General features: G+C 33.3%; 1 protein-coding gene across 6 annotated transcripts in view; it reads right to left on the reverse strand.

The window, feature by feature from the left end:
- The window catches only part of Nak (Numb-associated kinase), a 36,335-nt gene that overhangs the window by 9,978 nt on the left and 7,273 nt on the right, over window positions 1-19,084 (reverse strand). For 3 of the 6 annotated variants that reach the window (XM_073964988.1, XM_073964992.1, XM_073964991.1), the window contains exons 6-7: window positions 12,330-12,664; window positions 12,053-12,268 (exon numbers count right to left, since the gene is read on the reverse strand). In XM_073964988.1, coding sequence (XP_073821089.1) covers window positions 12,053-12,268; window positions 12,330-12,664 — 551 coding nt within the window. Of the gene's footprint in view, window positions 1-692; window positions 1,065-7,483; window positions 11,757-12,052; window positions 12,269-12,329; window positions 12,665-19,084 lie in introns of those variants that run through there. The other 3 variants (XR_012409773.1, XM_073964989.1, XM_073964990.1) reach the window with 3 other exon arrangements.

Below are 19,084 nucleotides of genomic sequence, written 5' to 3' on the forward strand. Positions count from 1 at the left end.
TATATACGTCCAATTTTGATAAAATTTTGCTTGTGTGACTGAATTCGGTCTACAAATAAGTGTGCCAAATTATGTCGAAATCGGTTCAGATTTAGATATAGCTCCCATATATGTTTTCGGCCGATTTCACATATCTTTTGTACCACACACGCTATATATGTCCGATTTCGATGAAATTTCGAATGTGTGACTGAATTCGGTCTAGAAATAAATGTACCAACTTATATCGAAATCGGTTCTGATTTTGATATAGCTCCCATATATATTTTCGCCCGATTTCACGTATTTGCTGCACCAAACACGCTATATACGTCCGATTTTGATGAAATTTGGAATTTTAGACTGAATTCGGTCTAGAAATAAGTGTCCCTGATAATATCGAAATCGGTTCAGATTTGGATATAGCTTCCATATATATTTTCGGCCGATTTCACGTATTTTCTGTACCAAACACGCTATATAGTTCCGATTTCGATGAAATTTGGAATGAATGACTGAATTCGGTCTGGAAATAAATGTGCCAAATTATATCGAAATCTGTTAAGATCTAGATATAGCTCCGATTTATATTTTACATATTCATAGTGGTGTAGGGTATCATATAGTCGGCCCGCCCGACTTTGATCCTTTCCTTACTGGTTTTTTTATATTTCCACTGTATGTACCCAAAACTTGGCTAAATACCCGATAAATACCTTTTTGGGTGTTTGTTTGTGTATTTAAAACAAAAACATTTTGTTTTTCTGTAAAATACAAAAACAAATATTTAACAAAAAAAGACAAGAAAATCGGTTTAAATTAGGGGTTTCAATATTTTATATGTTTCATATTGACCGTTAACGTTACATGTGGGCTGCAGGTTGCAAAAATTATAATTTTGCCGGAGAGGACCAAATACCATGAAACTTAGTCCAACACTGGTGATTTTCTGCATGGAGGACTTCAACCAACCGCCGTTAGTGCTCTCATATGCCGGAAATGACTAAGTTACTGTGTTAGGAGGTTTACCAAATTATGGACCAAAATAGGTTATACACCACTGCCGATCACTTGAATAGAAACCCCTACAAAATGATAGAGAGAAAGATATGAAGTTTTTAAGTTTTATTATATTTTTCTTCATGTGTTTCATGTGTGTGCATTCAAATCCAATGAATGACTAAGTTTACTCTTACTTTACTAAAACTTAAACACTTCATATCTTGTATAATTCGGAAAAAATGTAGATTGAAAAAAATGTTGTAAGGGGTTCTATTCAAGTGAGCGGCAGTGCATTTGCACTTGTTTCATATGCACATGAAATTATGTTATTTATATTGAAGCTAAAATTTGCTTAAACACTGTGTTTTCTCCTCTAATTTCAGCATTGTTTGCTGTATAGTTTCTACCTACATTTTGGGTAAATTTCTGGGTATTTACCCATTTTTACCCAATTTACCCATTATAATGGGTATTTACCATATGGGTATTTACCCATTTCTCATCTTTATGGATGTTGTAATTTTTTTATCTATTTTAAAAATTATGTTTGTAAATAGGTAAAATTTTGTAGGAAATTCGGTTTTTTGCGAATCTATTGAGACATTTCACAAGTATTTTTCCATCATCAAAGGGTACAAATTATGTAAAGTTTATTTGCGATTTACAATAAATACGGTCAAAAATAAAAATTGTCTACTAGTTGAAGGGTGAACAATTACAAATCTATGGTTTCTTGGAGAATTACCAAAGCTGTGTTCCTTAATGGGTTGTCTATCCACTTTGAACATTCAGCTTTAATGAGCTTTGTTAACAAAATGAACGCTCGGCATGTTACACTCTAACAGCCTGTTTATGTATATCGAAACGAAAATGTGTGCGTAAGAAACACACACAAACTTTAGTTTTGGAAATATCTTTGCTTTTGCTTCAAAACAAAAAACTAATTTGAAAACCACACTCAAGTTTGGTAGTGTTTATTACGCGTTCATTTTCTTATCGGCATACGTAAACAGGCCCTAAGGGTTCTGGTTCCCCAATTTTTAGCAAATCTTGATCTTTCGTTGGAAAATCTTTTTCGGGTTTTTTATTAAAATGGACCCAAAATGTTATAAGGGTTGATATCAGGATTTTGGTTCGAGGTATTTATTAATTTAGTGTTGTTATTTAATTTACATAAATAAGATTAATATGTCATGATCTGGTCTTTGGAATGGTGGTAGTTGAGCTTGTATGTGCTTTCTGGATCCCTTTTTTCTGACTTTCAGTGGGGATATCTTCCCAATCATTATTATGTCCGTGAACTATTTTGCTTGGTAAATAATATAGTATCAAAAAATTCGGTATTCCAGTATCACCAATGGGGGTTTAATTTCCATATTTGATGTGTTTTATTGGATTTGGCAGAGTTTTTGGTATTTATTATAGTATGTATTATTAATATGATAGTAGAGGATATCTATCCATATAGTAATCAGTAAGGACACCACTGTGAATATGTAAAATATATATGTCAGATATATATAAATCTGAACAGATTTCGATATATTAGAGTACACTTATAACTAAACCAAATTCCATCACACATTCCAAATTTCATAAAAATCAGATATATATAGCGCGCTCGGTGCTGCAAATACGTGAAATCGGCCAAAAATATATATTCAGCACGCATTCCCAATTTCATTGAAATCGGCCATGTATATCGTATTTGGTGCAGCAAATATATATGGGAGCTACATATATCCAAATTAAAACTGATTTCGATATAATTTGACACATTTATTTCTAGACGGAATTCAGTCACACATTCTAAATTTCGTCAAAATCGGACGTATATAGCATGTTTAGTGCAGCAAATACGTGATATCGGCCGATAATATATATGGGAGCTATATCCAAAACGGAACCGACAGGCGGACGGACGGCCATGCATAAATCGACTCAGAAAGTGATTCTATGTATATCCCCAAAAGGAACTATGGGTCTACCTCGTTTCCTTTTCCATGTAGATCTCTGGGATTGTCTATTGTCCACAATTGCAAGCCAACGCATTTTGATCTCGCTCATGGTTCGACTTCGTTGATCGATTTTTGCCTAGTCTGTGAAGCCTTGAGTGTAGGGTTCTCCTCTCAGGGGCAGTGCCCTGGAATTTCTCAACATGCTTTAATCTTTGGTATGATTGAAATTCCAGTTGTTGTTGAAGAGAAGGTAATCGAGTTCCTGGATTTTAATAGAGCTGATTGGCTGGGAATTGGAAACTTTTTGTGTAATTTCGATTTTAACCCTCTGTTGATCATCAGCCTGCCCTCAGACGACCAACAGATGGTAATAGGCGAATCTATTGTATGTATCGTAATCGATGCAACGCTGTAATGCGTAATGAGAGGAAAAAAGTTTTATGAAACAATGTTTGGTCGTATGAATGACACTCAATTGAGGAAATCGCTTAACTCCTTTGGTTGTCTCGATGATGGTGAGGAGGTTCCTTTTATTGATGTTAACGTGGTTAATAATTATTTTTGTGGTGTGGGCAACTCGAGTTTTATGGTTAATGGGAGTGTTGATATAATCACACGAATCTTCGCCCAATAAGCATATTGCCGTCGATGTCGAAGATTGTTGAACACATTATTAAAAATGCTGTTATAGAGTTTATTGATGACCGTAAGTGTTTGAGTAGTTCCCAGTATGGGTTTCGACATGGCCATAGTAGTACTTTGCAAATTTTATGTCTCAACGATCTTATTCGTGATGTTTTCAATGGTTCTGATGTTGGTTTACTTGTTGGTCTTGATTTGTCCAAGGCCTTTGACTCTGTTGAAAGCCATGAGGCTTTCTACTCCACAAATTGAGGTATAAGTTTGGTTTTTCTCTTTCTGCCTGTTGGTTGATTTCTTCGTATCTAGAGGGAAGGTCCCAGTTTGTGGAGCACAGTCTGATGTTCAGTGTGGTGTACCGCAGGGTTCGGTGCTTGGGCCCTTGTTGTTTATAATGTTTATTGATGACATTGTGGTTTCAATTTCGGGTTTGACTGTAGTATTTTTATGTATGCGGATGACATCCATGTTTTCTTCAGGAGTGCAAATCTCTGGAATTTTGAGGGTTTAGCAAACTCTGTGCTACAATCTCTATCACTGTGGATCTCCTCTAATGGTTTGACTATCAACTGGGATAAAACTGAAGCTGTTGTTTTTAATGCACTGCTGTTATTACTGTAATTCCTAATATCTGTGTGAGTTCTTCGGTTGTTAATGTTGTTGGTGAAATTCGGTGCTTGGGTGTTATCATTTATTCCAAGCTTAGTTTTGTGCCACATATTGATGTTCTGTTGTCTCGTGTTCGCTTTCAGCTTAGGAGGCTTTATAGTCTCCAAGCATATTTACCCCTTACTGTTAGGCGAAAAGTTGCTATGTCGTTATTGATGTCTCATGTAAACTTCTGTTCGAAGGTTGTTTCTGGGGCTAATTCTTGTCAAATGCAGCGTGTTTGTAAGGTTGTTAATTCTATTGTGCGTTATGTATGTTTGTTGTTAAATTTCTGGGCTTGTCCTTTGACAAGTATGTTGAATATCGCCTTCTCCTATGCCACTATAGGATAATGAAGTAAGTCAACTCTCCCCTCTTTAATAAGTTTGTGTTTTGTCGATCCTCTAGGAATCCTTAATTGTTATTTCCTAGATTTTCGACGTTGATAGGAGAGCGGCCTTTTGTTGTTAGGGTTACAAGATTTGGGAATCAGTTACCTCTTGAACTGCGTAATTTTGCTTTCTCCACCTTTGTTTTTAATAGAAGGTGTTCCGAGCATCTCTCTAGTTTGTAGATTAGTGTTTGTTTACTAGTCACTAATTGTCGCAAAAGTTAGTATACCAAAATGTATTAGGGATAAAAGGCGCTATAACTTATTGAAAACAACAAAAATTAGTTTATCATTTTGGTCTTTGCAATACGTTTCTTGCCTTACTGTATGTAACTATTACACAAATTATTGAACATTTAAAGAAACCAAGTAAATTTAATTGTTAAAATCCATTCATTTGATTGTTTCTTAAAAAATATGCCACGCGCAATGCCTTAAAGTGTATAGAATATGTTTCCAATTTAATTGCGCGGTTATCACATTTGTGGGCATCTAGAATTTTATTTAGAATATCCAAACAAAAATAAGGAAACTTTTGAGAATGTTTGGCGACATCCGAAACTATAACCTTCACTGCCCAATGTTTGCATGCTCAGTTTGAAATAAAGCATTTGCCCAATACCTAATAAATAAGTCCAATACCTAATAAATTGCGTGTGCGAGTGTGTTTTATTCAAAACAAAAATTTATGCATATATTATAATTAGACAGCGGAATACTTGCAAATGCATATATGGTTATAATGGTCGTAGAGAAAATGTGATTAGACAGAAACTCGTTTTATTACAAACTAAAACGAACTATGTCCAGAAATTTTTTCATATCTTGCATATTTTGACATATTTGGATAAAATGAGCATATGCAAAACAATATTCAAGGATTTGTGGCGTAAGAATAGATTTTTCCACCTGAAATTTGTCGGTATATGTCCACGTCTTCATATAGCCCCCATAGAACAGTACCTCCCGATTTTCTGCATTTTGATGTTTATGGCCCCAATATTCCACCGAAATGCCTGAAATTTTGTACTAAGTCTTCGTTGCTGGTATAAATCTTTCCACCTGAAATTTTTCCGCAAAGGTCCACGACTTCATACAGCCCCATAGAACGGTACCTCCCGATTTTCGCTTTTTTTGAAGGTTGTGGCCTTAATACCCCACCGAAATGACTGAAATTTGGTATTTAGTCTTCTTTGGAGGTATAAAACTTTCGAATGGAAATTTGTAGGTAAAGGTCCACGTCTTCATATAGCTCCCATAGAACAATACCTCCCGATTTCCGGTATTTTAAAGGTTGTGGCTTCAATATACCACTGAAATGGCTGAAATTTTGTATTAAGTCTTCGTTGGGGGTATACAACTTTCCACCGGAAATTTGTCGGTATAGAACCACGGCTTCATATAGCCCCCATATAACGGTACCTCCCGATTTTCTCTAATTTGAAGGTTGCAGGATCATTATCCCACCGAAATGACTGAAATTTGGTATTTAGTTTTCGTTGGGGTATAAAACTTTCCACTTGAAATTTGTCTGTATAGGTCCAGGCCTTCATATGACCCCTATAGAACGATACCTCCCTATTTTATTGGCTTGCCTGAACGGAATTTTAAACTGAAAAAAAAATTACACTTAACATTTTTGAAGATATTATTGAAATATTTGTTTGTATAAGAAAATATGTAAAATGCATTAATTTTGCATATGCAAAAAATAATATTTGCATATGCATAATTTATGCATTTTGCATATTTTTTTGGCATATGTGATCAGCCCAATCATGAATATACTTGCGGAATGCAGTTCTCGCGGAATAGTTTTTTTTCTCGAGAGAACATTCCTCCTATCATGAATAGCTGGGGAAAAATAATCATTGAATTTGGCAGCACTGAAGGGTCGTTTTCATACCTTGTGTGCCCTAATTGTTGTGAAAACAAAGAGAAAATGTCAAGTGTTTGTGTTTTTAGACAAAATAAACAAATTTAATCAAATAAATTACGCTTTTACACATCAAAGAAATTCAGAAGATGTTACTTGTTATGAAAATCATCAAATAAGATTGGAAAATTCCAAGGAAACAGTACATTGTGCTATCGAACTGCCACTATCATGAATGTATAAAAAACGAGTGTTTTTAATAAAAAGATGGCAAAAATTGAAAAAATATGAATTTTGAAGTAAAAATAATTGCAAATATGCATTTATCCAGTGTTTTTCAACAATATCGACGCGGAGTTTTGTATGTGCAAAATTCTGCCATCCTTCGTTGATAAAGTTGAGAGTGACCGAGTTTGCAAACTAATGTTATTTTGTGAAATATGTTAATTTTTTAATAAATTTCCATCGCGAATTGAAGATTTTAGTATAAAAACCCAACAAAAGCGTTTATTTTGCATGTTTTGTACAAAGTTTGTGGGAAATACTAAGATTTTTTGTAAACTCCCTTCAGTTTTGCAAGGGAGATTTTTTTTGAGGAAAACACATGTTTGAGAGCGTTCATGATACCTACTTTTTCTCCATCGGAATTTTTTTCCGTGCGGATTTTTTGTTTGTAATAGCAAAGAAGGGAAAAGAGAGAAATTCCGCACGGAATTTTCATTCATGATTGGGCTGGATATGTTCCGATTGAAATTTAATCAGAAGCCAAAAAATATGCCCAGCCCCAAAATTTGTCATTAATCGGATCAAAAATAGGGGTTGCATAAAATTCCGCTGTCTAATTATAATGAATGTTATACAAATACGTTGGGCGTATACAAATATAAAGTGAAAACTGGTCAACTTTGAACAAAAAACAATTAGAATCAACTCGAATGGGAGTTGCATTTATATCGGCCACTTTCATAAATGTATGATTTGTTTTTCGAATTTGTTTTTAATGGAAATATGGACCGGCCGTAAAGCAGACCGTATATTTTGCCGTACGCACACGCAATTAGGTAAAGTAAATAAAAAACATTCCATATCTTAACATTTTCCTTCATGAAAGGTGTTTTTTGAGTTTGAATTTCAACTGTAAACAATATCCCTCTTTGACGTTTCTGCTTGAGTTTTTCCAATTTTAGCCATTTAATCGTAATTTTTACATGGGACGACAATTTTTTGTTTTACAAATATTGGAAACTAGATAATATAGACCCATGATGGAATAATAATGATAATCTCGTTAGCAAAAAACTACATCTCTCTAAATTTGTAACACAAAGTCCAAAACCACATATTGATTTTTTTCTAGTTTTTGGGATCAGATTATATGTGAACAAACTCCATTTCAGCCTTCTTAACCTCAAACTTAAAAATTTCACATGAAGCGAGTGTTATGAGCATGGTGTAATAAGTAAGGTGTACGTGACAATCAGTTGGTTTTTCACTTTTTTACAGCAATACCCAATCAACGACGCGACGTAATAAAATAATATAGAATAATAAATTTTTACGAGGTATTGCAACGTTTAAGAAAAAAATTTACGAATTTCTTACCGAATTTACGGAAAAATTGCTTTCGAGTTCTAAACCAATTCGTTGTGAAACTCAAATTTTTTTGAATTACCCTCGACAAAATGATCAGAATTCTGCAAACCGCTCTATACAAATACATATCTGTTTCGAACGCGAATATGGAATAAGAAATAAAAAAGCGATAAACTACAAATTTGGCTTTACAAAAAGTTACGTTTTATGTATTGTAAATATACGTTCTGTCAAAGTTGAAAATATTCAACTTTAGATTTTGTACGTTCGACTTTATTGTGGTGAAAATCGCTTTGAGAGTACGGGTGTATTTAGGAGTAGGTGTTATAAATCAAATTGACAGAATTCATTAGGATCTGTCCAGAATATTCCAATTTTAAAAAACTAATTTCTAATTTGTTCTTTGCAGCATAAATATATGAAGTACATATTTAACTCATTACGACCAGATGAATAAACAACTATAGTATTCAAATATTATTCACAATTTATACATATAACAATAATGTTGTTATTGTAGCATTGTTAGTTGTTGAATTCTTGCACCTTACTTCTTACAACATGCTTCTGACTACATGCTTTGGTCGTTAAATTGCTATATGTACATTAGGACGACAACATTTTTTTGAAAGGCCTACCACCTAATTTTTTTCATTTGATCGATTGGACCACAAATGTACCCTTTAGTGAAATTTCGTGAAAACGCACGTTTGGCCCCATACAAATTACTATATTTATATTTCTCAGGTGCACGGGTTTACGTTAACCGATCGCCATAGATCAATTTCGATTGTTTTAGCTTCTTCAGATTTCGATAGAATTGGCGAATTACGTTGGTGTCATGCTTAAGTATTCCATACGCCATTTTTGATATTTTGAGATAAAGGTACTTTACAAGGTTTTGAACCATGCTCATTCTCTATCTCCTATAGTTTCTGAGATATTCAGATGCCAATATGTTCCATATCCGCCTTGCGACACCGAAAATTGTGTCTTTTTGTTCCATATCCAAAAAGCCTGGAGTATGGAACAAAAGAACTTTGAACTTTTTAGTTCCATATCCATGTCGTTTGGCGTATGGCACAAAAATAGACAAACACGAATTGTCGAGCACCAAAAATGATGGCGTTTGGAACAAAAAAATTGCCAAATTTTGTCAGGTTATGAATATTGTGGCGTATGGAACAAGTAGTTTTAAAGGACTTGGTTAAAAACTGAAGAATAATAGTTTTTAAATCTAAATATTTTTGGATATTGTACTGTTATATGAAACTAAATTTATTTTCAATCAATATTAACGCCACTTTCTAACACAAAACATATAAGATAAATTCAAAAAATCTGGATTCTTCATAGCGACAAGTGGCAACTCCTTAAATAAATGTAAAGGAAAATATGTATAAAAATGGTATCCAATGTATTTCTTTCTCATACAACTGTTTCATCTAACCCCCCCGAATTTTCGGTTCACAGTAGTACTTCACATGAGGGAGGTGGAACATAATTGACAAAAAGTTGGCTTGGTAAAATGTGACATAACGTGTTCCATGTGAAGCAAACTGCCAAAAACATGAAAAAAGGACTCATGGAACAAAAAAAAAATTGGCCATAACTTCTAGACTATGACAGATATCTGAATAAAATCTAATATATTCTTTGAGTTTAGTTAATTAGAATTGTGGTCTTAAAGTATTGAATTTTTGCACCACTTTTAGACTGTATAAACTCAAACATTAACTTGAGTTTTTATCGAATCAGGCAAATGGCGTAGGAACTCTTAAGCATGACACCGACGATTAAAAGAATCAAAACAAAAATTTTATTTGGTATTTGAAAACGTTACATTTGCGCATTTTTAACGCAGTTAAAAATCAAACATGTATCATTTTTCATGAGTGTGCAACTGAAATATGTTGACTAATTTGTTTGTTTTGAAAAACAAAACAATATACATGTATTTCAAATTTGAACAAAGACATAAATACAACAAGATAAGACATTTTTTTGCTATTATTCTTCAGTGAATGACTTTTGAATTTAACATAATGTTATATCACGATATGGTGATATAACATTTTTTTCTTTTATACATTTTTACGTATTTAACCGAATTTACCGATCCAATTGACATAGAATTATTCTTGAATAGATCCTTGAATTCATAAATTTCGTTTCTGATACCATTACATGAAATGTTCCTACTTGGTTGCGATTTTGAATTAACTGCAACCTGTTAAGGGTAATGTTTCTATACAAAGTTTCGTAAACATTTTTTTGTTGCATGCATTTTGTCATGTCTTAGTTGTATTTATGTCTTTGATTTGAAATAAATGTATTTTGTTTTGAAAAACGCACACGCACCAATTTAGGTTTTATTTATTTATTTACTTTGTAATTGAAGCCAGTTTACAATTGTATGGCCAATTTAAATATAATTACAAAGAATCCACATGAATATCATAGCTACTCGAAAATATAATTATGTAATTACATCCATTTTTGCCTTTATATAAGATTTTTGGATAAAATGAAAAAAAAAAAAACAAAAAACAAACAAAAAATAGGGGATAGACCTTTAACATTTTTTGGGTCGCCCTAATATATATATCGCAGCTGTTCAACAAAAGGGTATAAACTCAAAAATTGAAATTTTCACTTTTCATTAAAAAACGATACACAATAATCGACTCCACCTACTGTAAAAATTTCCCACTGTTTTATCTACTATTTCAGGCATTTACATCGTCGAGTTACTACCCTTTTGTTGAACAGGTTCGATATATAAAATGTACATACGTATGTGGATATCATTTAAAATTTTGAAACTTAAATGTTGTCAGTAAAAATATTATCATTACTATTTTTATAATTATTGTTATCATTATTATTATTATAATTGCCAAAATAAACACATGATCTGAAAAGTCCAAATATAAAACATTTTGAAATTACGCTATTAATTGGAAAACCACATAAATATCTTCTTGAATTAACCAAATATAGTTATTATTAAATTTTGAACAATATTGAAGGTGGATGACGTTCTATTTTTTTACTATAGGGCCAATGAAATGTTAGAAGACCTATACTTATACAAATTGTGTATTACCAGTTGACTAGAACGATTTATTTATTACGCTTATATGCGCATACAAGCACTGTGTTCGACAAAAATGAAGTGTACAAAACATTTCGTATTTTTTCACTATACATATTTAACAATTAAGACTGACGTAGCTGTTTTTCCTTTTAGATTGCTTTTCGAGAATAAAAGTAGTTGTGCTATGTTTTGATAATAATTATAAATTGCTTCTGCTAACTGCTATTCAATTAAAAACAATTAATATTCCCGCATATGTGCTCTCTTTTGTTAAACTTAAAGTAAAATATGTAGTTCAAAAGTGTTAATGTGTTTTGTAAAAAAGGTGTTAGAAGATTAGACCACCACAACCGAAGAATGAGAAATTATGTAAAGCGTTTAAAACTGAGTTATGATGATAAGTAATCATACTACACATATTACAGAAATACTCTTTAAGCCACCATCACCTATGTCACTTCTGTTGTTTTACTACTTTTTTGTTTTTGCTTGGAGAAGAGTTAACCTTTTTACCAAAAAACCCGAAGTGCCGAAGAATTGTGACATATATTTAAATTTGATCGACTGTGTCTTTTGGGGAAAAATAAAGAGGGAGAGTAAGAAGAAAAGGTAACAAAAGAAAAAATTAATATCTTCAATGTTATTTGAAATGGGAATGAGAGAGAAGCTTGAATTACATGTTGGTCTAATATAAAATGAAGAGTGATGCATAAAGAACATATTATTGACCACAACTTGTAGCATTAAATCACAATATTAGCTATTAGTGTAAATTGCTGTAGGTTTATCTTAAGGGATGAGGGGATTTTTCCTCTATATAATGAATTGATACATTGTCAATAAGGATATGCATGTTCATGATTTACCTCCAGTTTTTCGTAGGGATGCCGTCTTCTCTTTCAAACCAGGTGGCAAACTAAAGGGTGCCGAGCCAAAAGGATCCTCCTGTTGATTGGATCCAGCTGCAGTTGTCGTACTCGATACGGCTGTCGGTGTGACCGTAGAATTGGACCCAACACCTATTACATTAGACTCTGTTGGTGTTAAAGTAGATGTTGTAGATGCTGATTTCGTATTAATACCTAAAACGTATCATTATCATTAAAAATCATAACAAATGTGTGTTTGTAATAGAATACATACTTCCTTGACTACCTCTTTGGCGTATTTTATCGAATTCTGCTTCAAATATGTTGTCTTCAGTCATCTGACTAAATGGCTGTTCCTCAAATGGATTCCAGACATCCACTCGGGCCGCTATAGTATCACGTATTGCGGATCGATTTATTTGCGGTGTTTGTGCAGCAGTTGTCAGCTCAGAATTGGATATAGAAGATTGTGGAGGAGCCACGAACAATCCAGGATTTGATCCGCTGTAATTGTTTGCTTGAACTGTAGTTTCAGCCACATGACCGCTACGGCTTTTAACAGATTGATCATATGGTGCAAGAAACTGTGAAGTTTCATTCGCGAAAGTTCTTTCGTGCATACACAATTTATTAATTAAACGAGAATATAAAATAAAAATAAAAATTTATTATGTGTAGATAGAATATACCTTAGGATCACAAAAATCAATCCTTTCACAAATCAAAGTGAAATTACATGAATCAAATTTATAAATTTTAATTATTTCTTAAGTTGTGGACAACATAATTAAACTGATCTATCCACTAGGTTATAAAAGGTCAAAATTCAATATGAAAAATAATAAACTAATATTCTAGGGAATTATCCAACCGTTAATGTTTTATGGAGCTCCACTTCGGTCAACGTCAGCAAAGCGTCACAAAAGAAAAACTAGTTCAAGAAAGTACTTTGCAGCGAACTTACCACAACTCGCTTTCAATTCCCTGAAGACTATTGGAGATTTCCATCGACATATTCGACAAGAAAGGCGTTAGCCTGCAGTCAAACAATCCTTAACCCATGGTATAACAAAGAAGGTAGAACAGCTTCGAAAAAAACTATTAAATTAGAACCCAACAGCGATTTTGCTCGCTTTTTCCGAATTGTTTATTGGCACACACAACAAGTTGTTATACCCTCACCAATTATGCTAACGAGGACTTTCATACGGAAAATAGCCTTTCATGAGAAAATGGCCTACATTTGCAAAAAGCCCCTATGACACCGTGTGTAGTGGTTGGAGCGCAAGATAACTCTCGAACGGATCTGCCGATTCGGTCCAAAATATGACCTTCGTAATATTTTGACCAAACTTAGTTAAGGTTGGAAGATAAACCATATCGGTCCACTCCTTCAGGTATCTCCCCCGCAAAAGTTCAAAAATGTTCAGGAAAATTGTACGCACGATAACTCTTGATAGGAGTGACCGATTTGGTCCATACTTTACACATCCTAATATATTTACCAGATATAGATCAGATTCGCATATGGACTATATTTGTCCACTCCTTTTGTAACTCCCACACAAAATTTCGGATAAGTTCACTTTAAGATCTGCTCTCGGATCACTTTGATTTTTTGTTGAAGCAACTTGCATTCGCTTCTTTAAATACAACGGTAAAAGTTTTTGTCAGGGGCAAGTCCATACTTCTTGAGAAAACAGACCGAAAGGTGTAGAAACCCCCTATGTCAATGCCTGGAAAACTCTCGGACTGATCATTCGAATATTCTTTGGAAATGATATATAATAAGATATGATATAAGATCCACTCCCAAAATGGACTACGTCGGTCTATTTCTTTAAGTACCTCCTCCGCAACACTTTTGAACTTTAATCCACATTTTTGTCGGTTCATACGCCCATAATTTTGAAAACCACCTAAATACTTCCCTTTTTTGGGTAAAAGTGTCCCGACTGATATTTTTTACTTTTTACAGAATTGATAAGAAAAGCGAAAAGTGAATGAAACATAAACCCAGCAAAAATTCGGATCCGTAATGTAAACAAGCTAATTTCCGCATTCCCAGTTATTTTTTTTTTTAAATTTTACAAGGTCAAAACTTCTTATTTTACTCCTTACTAAGCAATGAGTATGGTGGCATAGAGCGTGTGTGTCCGACTACAAATCCGAGGGTTGTGTGTTCAACGCTCACTGTCGGTACTCGATTTTTTTATTTACAAAAACAGTTGTTGGTGCACATGTAAGCGTTTAAACAACGCTCAATTCTCGTACGCGTGGAACAGTGTGTTCGGCTACAAATCAGAAGTTCGCATGATCAAATCCAGCAGAGAGCAAAATAAAATAAAACAAATAAAAGAGGGCTATAGTCAGACAGGGCCGACCATGTGCGACCTTGTGATAAAGTACTATCCGACCATTATCCAAATTATTTGCATATTCCTTGACCAAAACAAGAACCTCGTACAAAAATTGTTCAATATTGAACTATAATTGTGACCTCTAGGTTGATTATGATTACATTACACACAATTACAACTCTGGGATCCCTGTATATACTATATCAAGGGAAATAACAAGAGTTCCTCTTCTAAATACAACTTACGTGAGTGGAACATATCTTCCAGGAATAAAGGTATATTCACTATACACAAAAGCTAAATATTATCTCATCAGCATGTTTAATTGCAGGCTTCTTCCTTGTCCTAAACCCAAACGTAACTTAAAATTTCCCGCCATCAGACTATAATTGTGACCTACAGAGGGAGCCCCTGCAATATCGGATAAAAAATTTGTTTTTGGCCCATTTCGCCCACTAAGTATTTTACGATCTTCACCAATAACAATAGGTGTCTATTCCGGTCTGAAGCTGACCTACAGTCAACATTTTGTGATAATTGGTCCATAATTGCGGTCTGGAGTTTGATTACAATTTTTAATGGACGGACGGACACACATCTCAAAATCGCTTTATCTAGTCGAGATATGCATTTTGGTGCTGACTTCCGTATCAGTTGGTATGGCTGACTTCCGTCAGTTGCAATGTGTGAAGTATTATGTTTCTTAACGTTGCACTATAGGTAATTAACCCTGTTTTTGAGGCAAAAATTTATAACGGCAGAATAAAAACATTGTTTAACTTTTTAAATGATTTATATGTAAAAGTGAGATAAAACAAAGATTTCTACGGACAAATTCGGATATAACGAGCAACGGTTATAAGCAACTACGTATATAACGAACAAAACTATTTCTTCCACTGGCATTTTCATTAGTTTTCTTATACACACCAAGTTGCTGAAAACGATAAGTAGCAAAAATTTTGACCCGCGAATAGATTTTCATACGAATTGTTATTACAATGTTGTATACAGTCGGACCTCGATTATTCGTGATGGTCGGGACCGGAGGCATTACGGATAATCGATTTTCCCGGATAATGGAGGCAATATTTTTATGCAGTTTTTGAACATATTTTTAAGTAAAAATGGCATATTACTTTACAATAACACTGTGCAACATTTTTAAGGTGATCTTGTGCAAACAATTCCAACTGAGGATTTTTTGAAAGTACAGACCCAAACGACAAGAAACCCTAGTTGGGCTTTGTTGTGTCAGATCCAGCTCGGATTTTATGGCCCCATCTAAACATAGTTAAATACTGAGTTTTTAAAGAAATTCGGGGCTATATCTCTGAAACCAATGCGAATCTTCTTCTGACCTCTGAAGCAAATTTGTAGATAAGGATAAGAATAAAATATTTGGATAAATAATGAACTCGAAAATATATTTACATACAGTTAGGCAAGAAATGTATTGCAAAAACCAAAATTGTAGAAAATTTCATATTAATTGTTCGTTTATGGCAACAAATTATGAAAAAACTATACGGTTTTTTGTGCAAATCTCTTGCTATAGGTCCTTACAACAATATTCCGTCAAAATATGCAAATGTTATTTGCGATTTAAAACAAATACGGTCAAAAATAAGAATTAACTACTATTTGGGGGTGACAATAAAAGTATTGCAAACATTTCCAAATCGATGGTTCTTCGATAATTACCAAAGGTGTGTTCCTTAATGAGTTGTCTATCCACTATGGACATTCATTGGAGCATTAATGAGATTAGTTAAACCAAAAATAAAGGCTCGGTATGTTCCACTCTAAGGATACTGGTTCCCCAATTTTTAGTAAATCTTGATCCTACGTTCTAGGATGTTTTTGGAGTTTTTTGTTAAATTGGACCCAAACATTTTATGAGGGTTGATATCAGGATGTAGGCCCGATGTATTTAAGAGTTTTGTGTTGTTATATTACATCGGCAATTTACACAAATAAGATTAACATGTCATTATCTGGTCTTTGGAATGGTGGTAGTTGACTTTGTTTGAGCTTTCGGGATCGATTTTTCTGACTTTTAGACTAATGGCTATTAAATATTTCTTAATGATGTCAGTGGGGATGTCTTCCCAATCATTGTTATATCCGTGAACCCAATTTCGCATACTATTTTCCATGGTAAAGAATATAGTACACAAATATTCAGTATTCCAGCTTCTCCAGTAGCGGTTTAATTTCCATATTTGATGGGTTTTATTGAATTTGGCGCAATTTTTTTGGATTTATTATGATAGCAGAGGATAATATCTATCCACTTAGTAAAAATTAAGTCATATCAATACCATTGAGAGACGAAATAGTGCTCTGTCGTAGGTCGTTCCAAAATACTACGCAGGTGTCAATTTTTTTCATATACTTTCCAGAGGTATTTCGATGTTCTCAAAGCCAAAATCGGACTGTTTTGCATTGTTCCATTACCCTACAATACATAATGAGTCAAATATTCATTCTTTGCCTACTTGCCTGTGGCCTATTCGTCATTGTTTATTGTTAATATGGTCCCATGCGTTTTTTACCTGTCTGAAGACCCTCCATGACGGCATTTTTTATCACTGAACTTTATTGCATTCAATACTGTTGGTGTATTATTAGCCGCAAAAGTCATAAAAATGCATAATGACCTCAAAAATTTGCAAAAATTTTATTGTTTTATAGTACTGATTTTCCCGTTGCAATACTTTTATTGTCACCCCCAAGTAGCAGTTAATTATTATTTTTGACCGTATTTGTTATAAATCGCAAATAACATTTGCATATTTTGACGGAATATTGTTGTAAGGACCTATAGCAAGAGATTTGCACAAAAAACCGTATAATTTTTACATAATTTGTTGCCATAAACGAACAATTAATATGAAATTTTCTACAATTATGGTTTTTGCAATACATTTCTTGCCTAACTGTATGTCTTTGTAAAAAGACACAGCTATTATTTATTTCCTTAAACCAAACTTCAAAATTTTTTGAGTTTTTCTTGATAAGTAATATAATAAAAATTGATAATTATCAAAAAACATGTCAAATCGGGTAATAAAAAATTTAGAATCAGCACGGAAAATTTGGTTCTGATCAGTTCATATATATGTATTTTCAGGACGTAATGATGTTCGAAATATAACTCTTCTGAAACGACTGGAGGTCCGAGAACAGGTGTCAGATTTTTTGAAAACTTTATAATTACAGGTTAATATATCTTAATTTAGGTTAAAATTTGGTAATATCAATGCGGAAGACTTTCAGTAATGTGTTTTAGATGGCAAAATCACGGCCAAACCCGGCCAATTTAGTAAAAGTCTACATGAAGTGAGTTTGAGAAAAATATAATAATTTTTTGACATTTTGTGTTATTTTGGTCGCTACACAATATGTTTAAGATATATAATATATCAAATAAATTCCTCTCGCGATGACAAATCTATTCCATTTTACATATATTTGTATTAGATTTATATTTCCACGGTCTTAAACACATTTAAATAGGCCTTAAAATTAAATTTTTTTTAGTTTTTCTACGAAATCCTCACTTTGACTGCAATTTAAACCCAGATAATAACGCTATATTAAAATGTTGTTTTTATTAATAGTTGCAAAATCGACTTTTTGCATCAAAAATTAGGCAAATTACCTATAGTGAGTTTCAAACGTGTTTCAAAACGTCGCAAATACGCATTTTTAACGCAGGTAAAAAGCAAACATATATCATTTTTATTTCTGATGCATTTAGTTGAAAATTAAAAACAAATTCCACCTCAACTATTCTAAAAATAGTTATTCTTGTGATTATAGAATAACTAGTAGTTCAATGCAACATACCCTTGATAAATTAATGGGTTAGTTTGGGGTTTGTAAGTAGTTACAACTACCAAAAATTACTAAAAAAACATAATTTGGTTATGATTTTTTTTGCTGGGAAGCTTTCTCTGCATACTTTTAGTTGTCAGTTGCTTTGTAAATGTCTTAAGCATCCTATTCGATATCGCAGTTATTTTACAGCGGTGAGAATTTTTAAATACTTCAACAATACACGAGCAATAACTGAAGCAACGCAGTTTTATGACGTGTCGGAATTCACCCTTTCCATTGTAATTTAGATTAACATCTATAATCAGCAAAAAGACAGAGCTGCAAAATTTGGTAGGAATCGGCTCATATATGTTTCACTCGATTTTATATTTAAGCCACACAAAGGTCAGAGAACTGGTGTCAGATTTTTTGAATACTTTATAATTACAGGTTAATATATCTTTATTTAGAAGGAGTTTGCAGTCCCAGTTAATAAATTTAGAAATCATGAACATGAAAGATTTTAATGCTTGAGTTATACGATTAAGATTACTATCAAATTCGCGTCTTGTGTCATATTGAACAGTATCAAGTCGCAGCCTAATCCAATACTTAAAAGCATCCAAATTTTTAAGTGCCATGCTAATAGGTTTCTATAAGTTCATGGTATAAATTTTTCTACACATGGGCTGACTTCCGTATCGTCAGTTGTTTTGTGTTGTTTAAACTTCGTCAAAATATATCAGCTGCACACTTATGCATTGTCCCTCGAAAATGCAACTAAATAATAAATAAATTAAAAATTATACATGTTTGCTTTTTGACGTTTGCAGTTATTTGCCAA

Source organism: Musca autumnalis, unplaced genomic scaffold (genome assembly GCF_047663935.1).
Source record: "Musca autumnalis isolate F117 unplaced genomic scaffold, ASM4766393v1 scaffold_2, whole genome shotgun sequence".
NCBI classification, from domain to species: Eukaryota; Metazoa; Arthropoda; class Insecta; order Diptera; family Muscidae; genus Musca; species Musca autumnalis.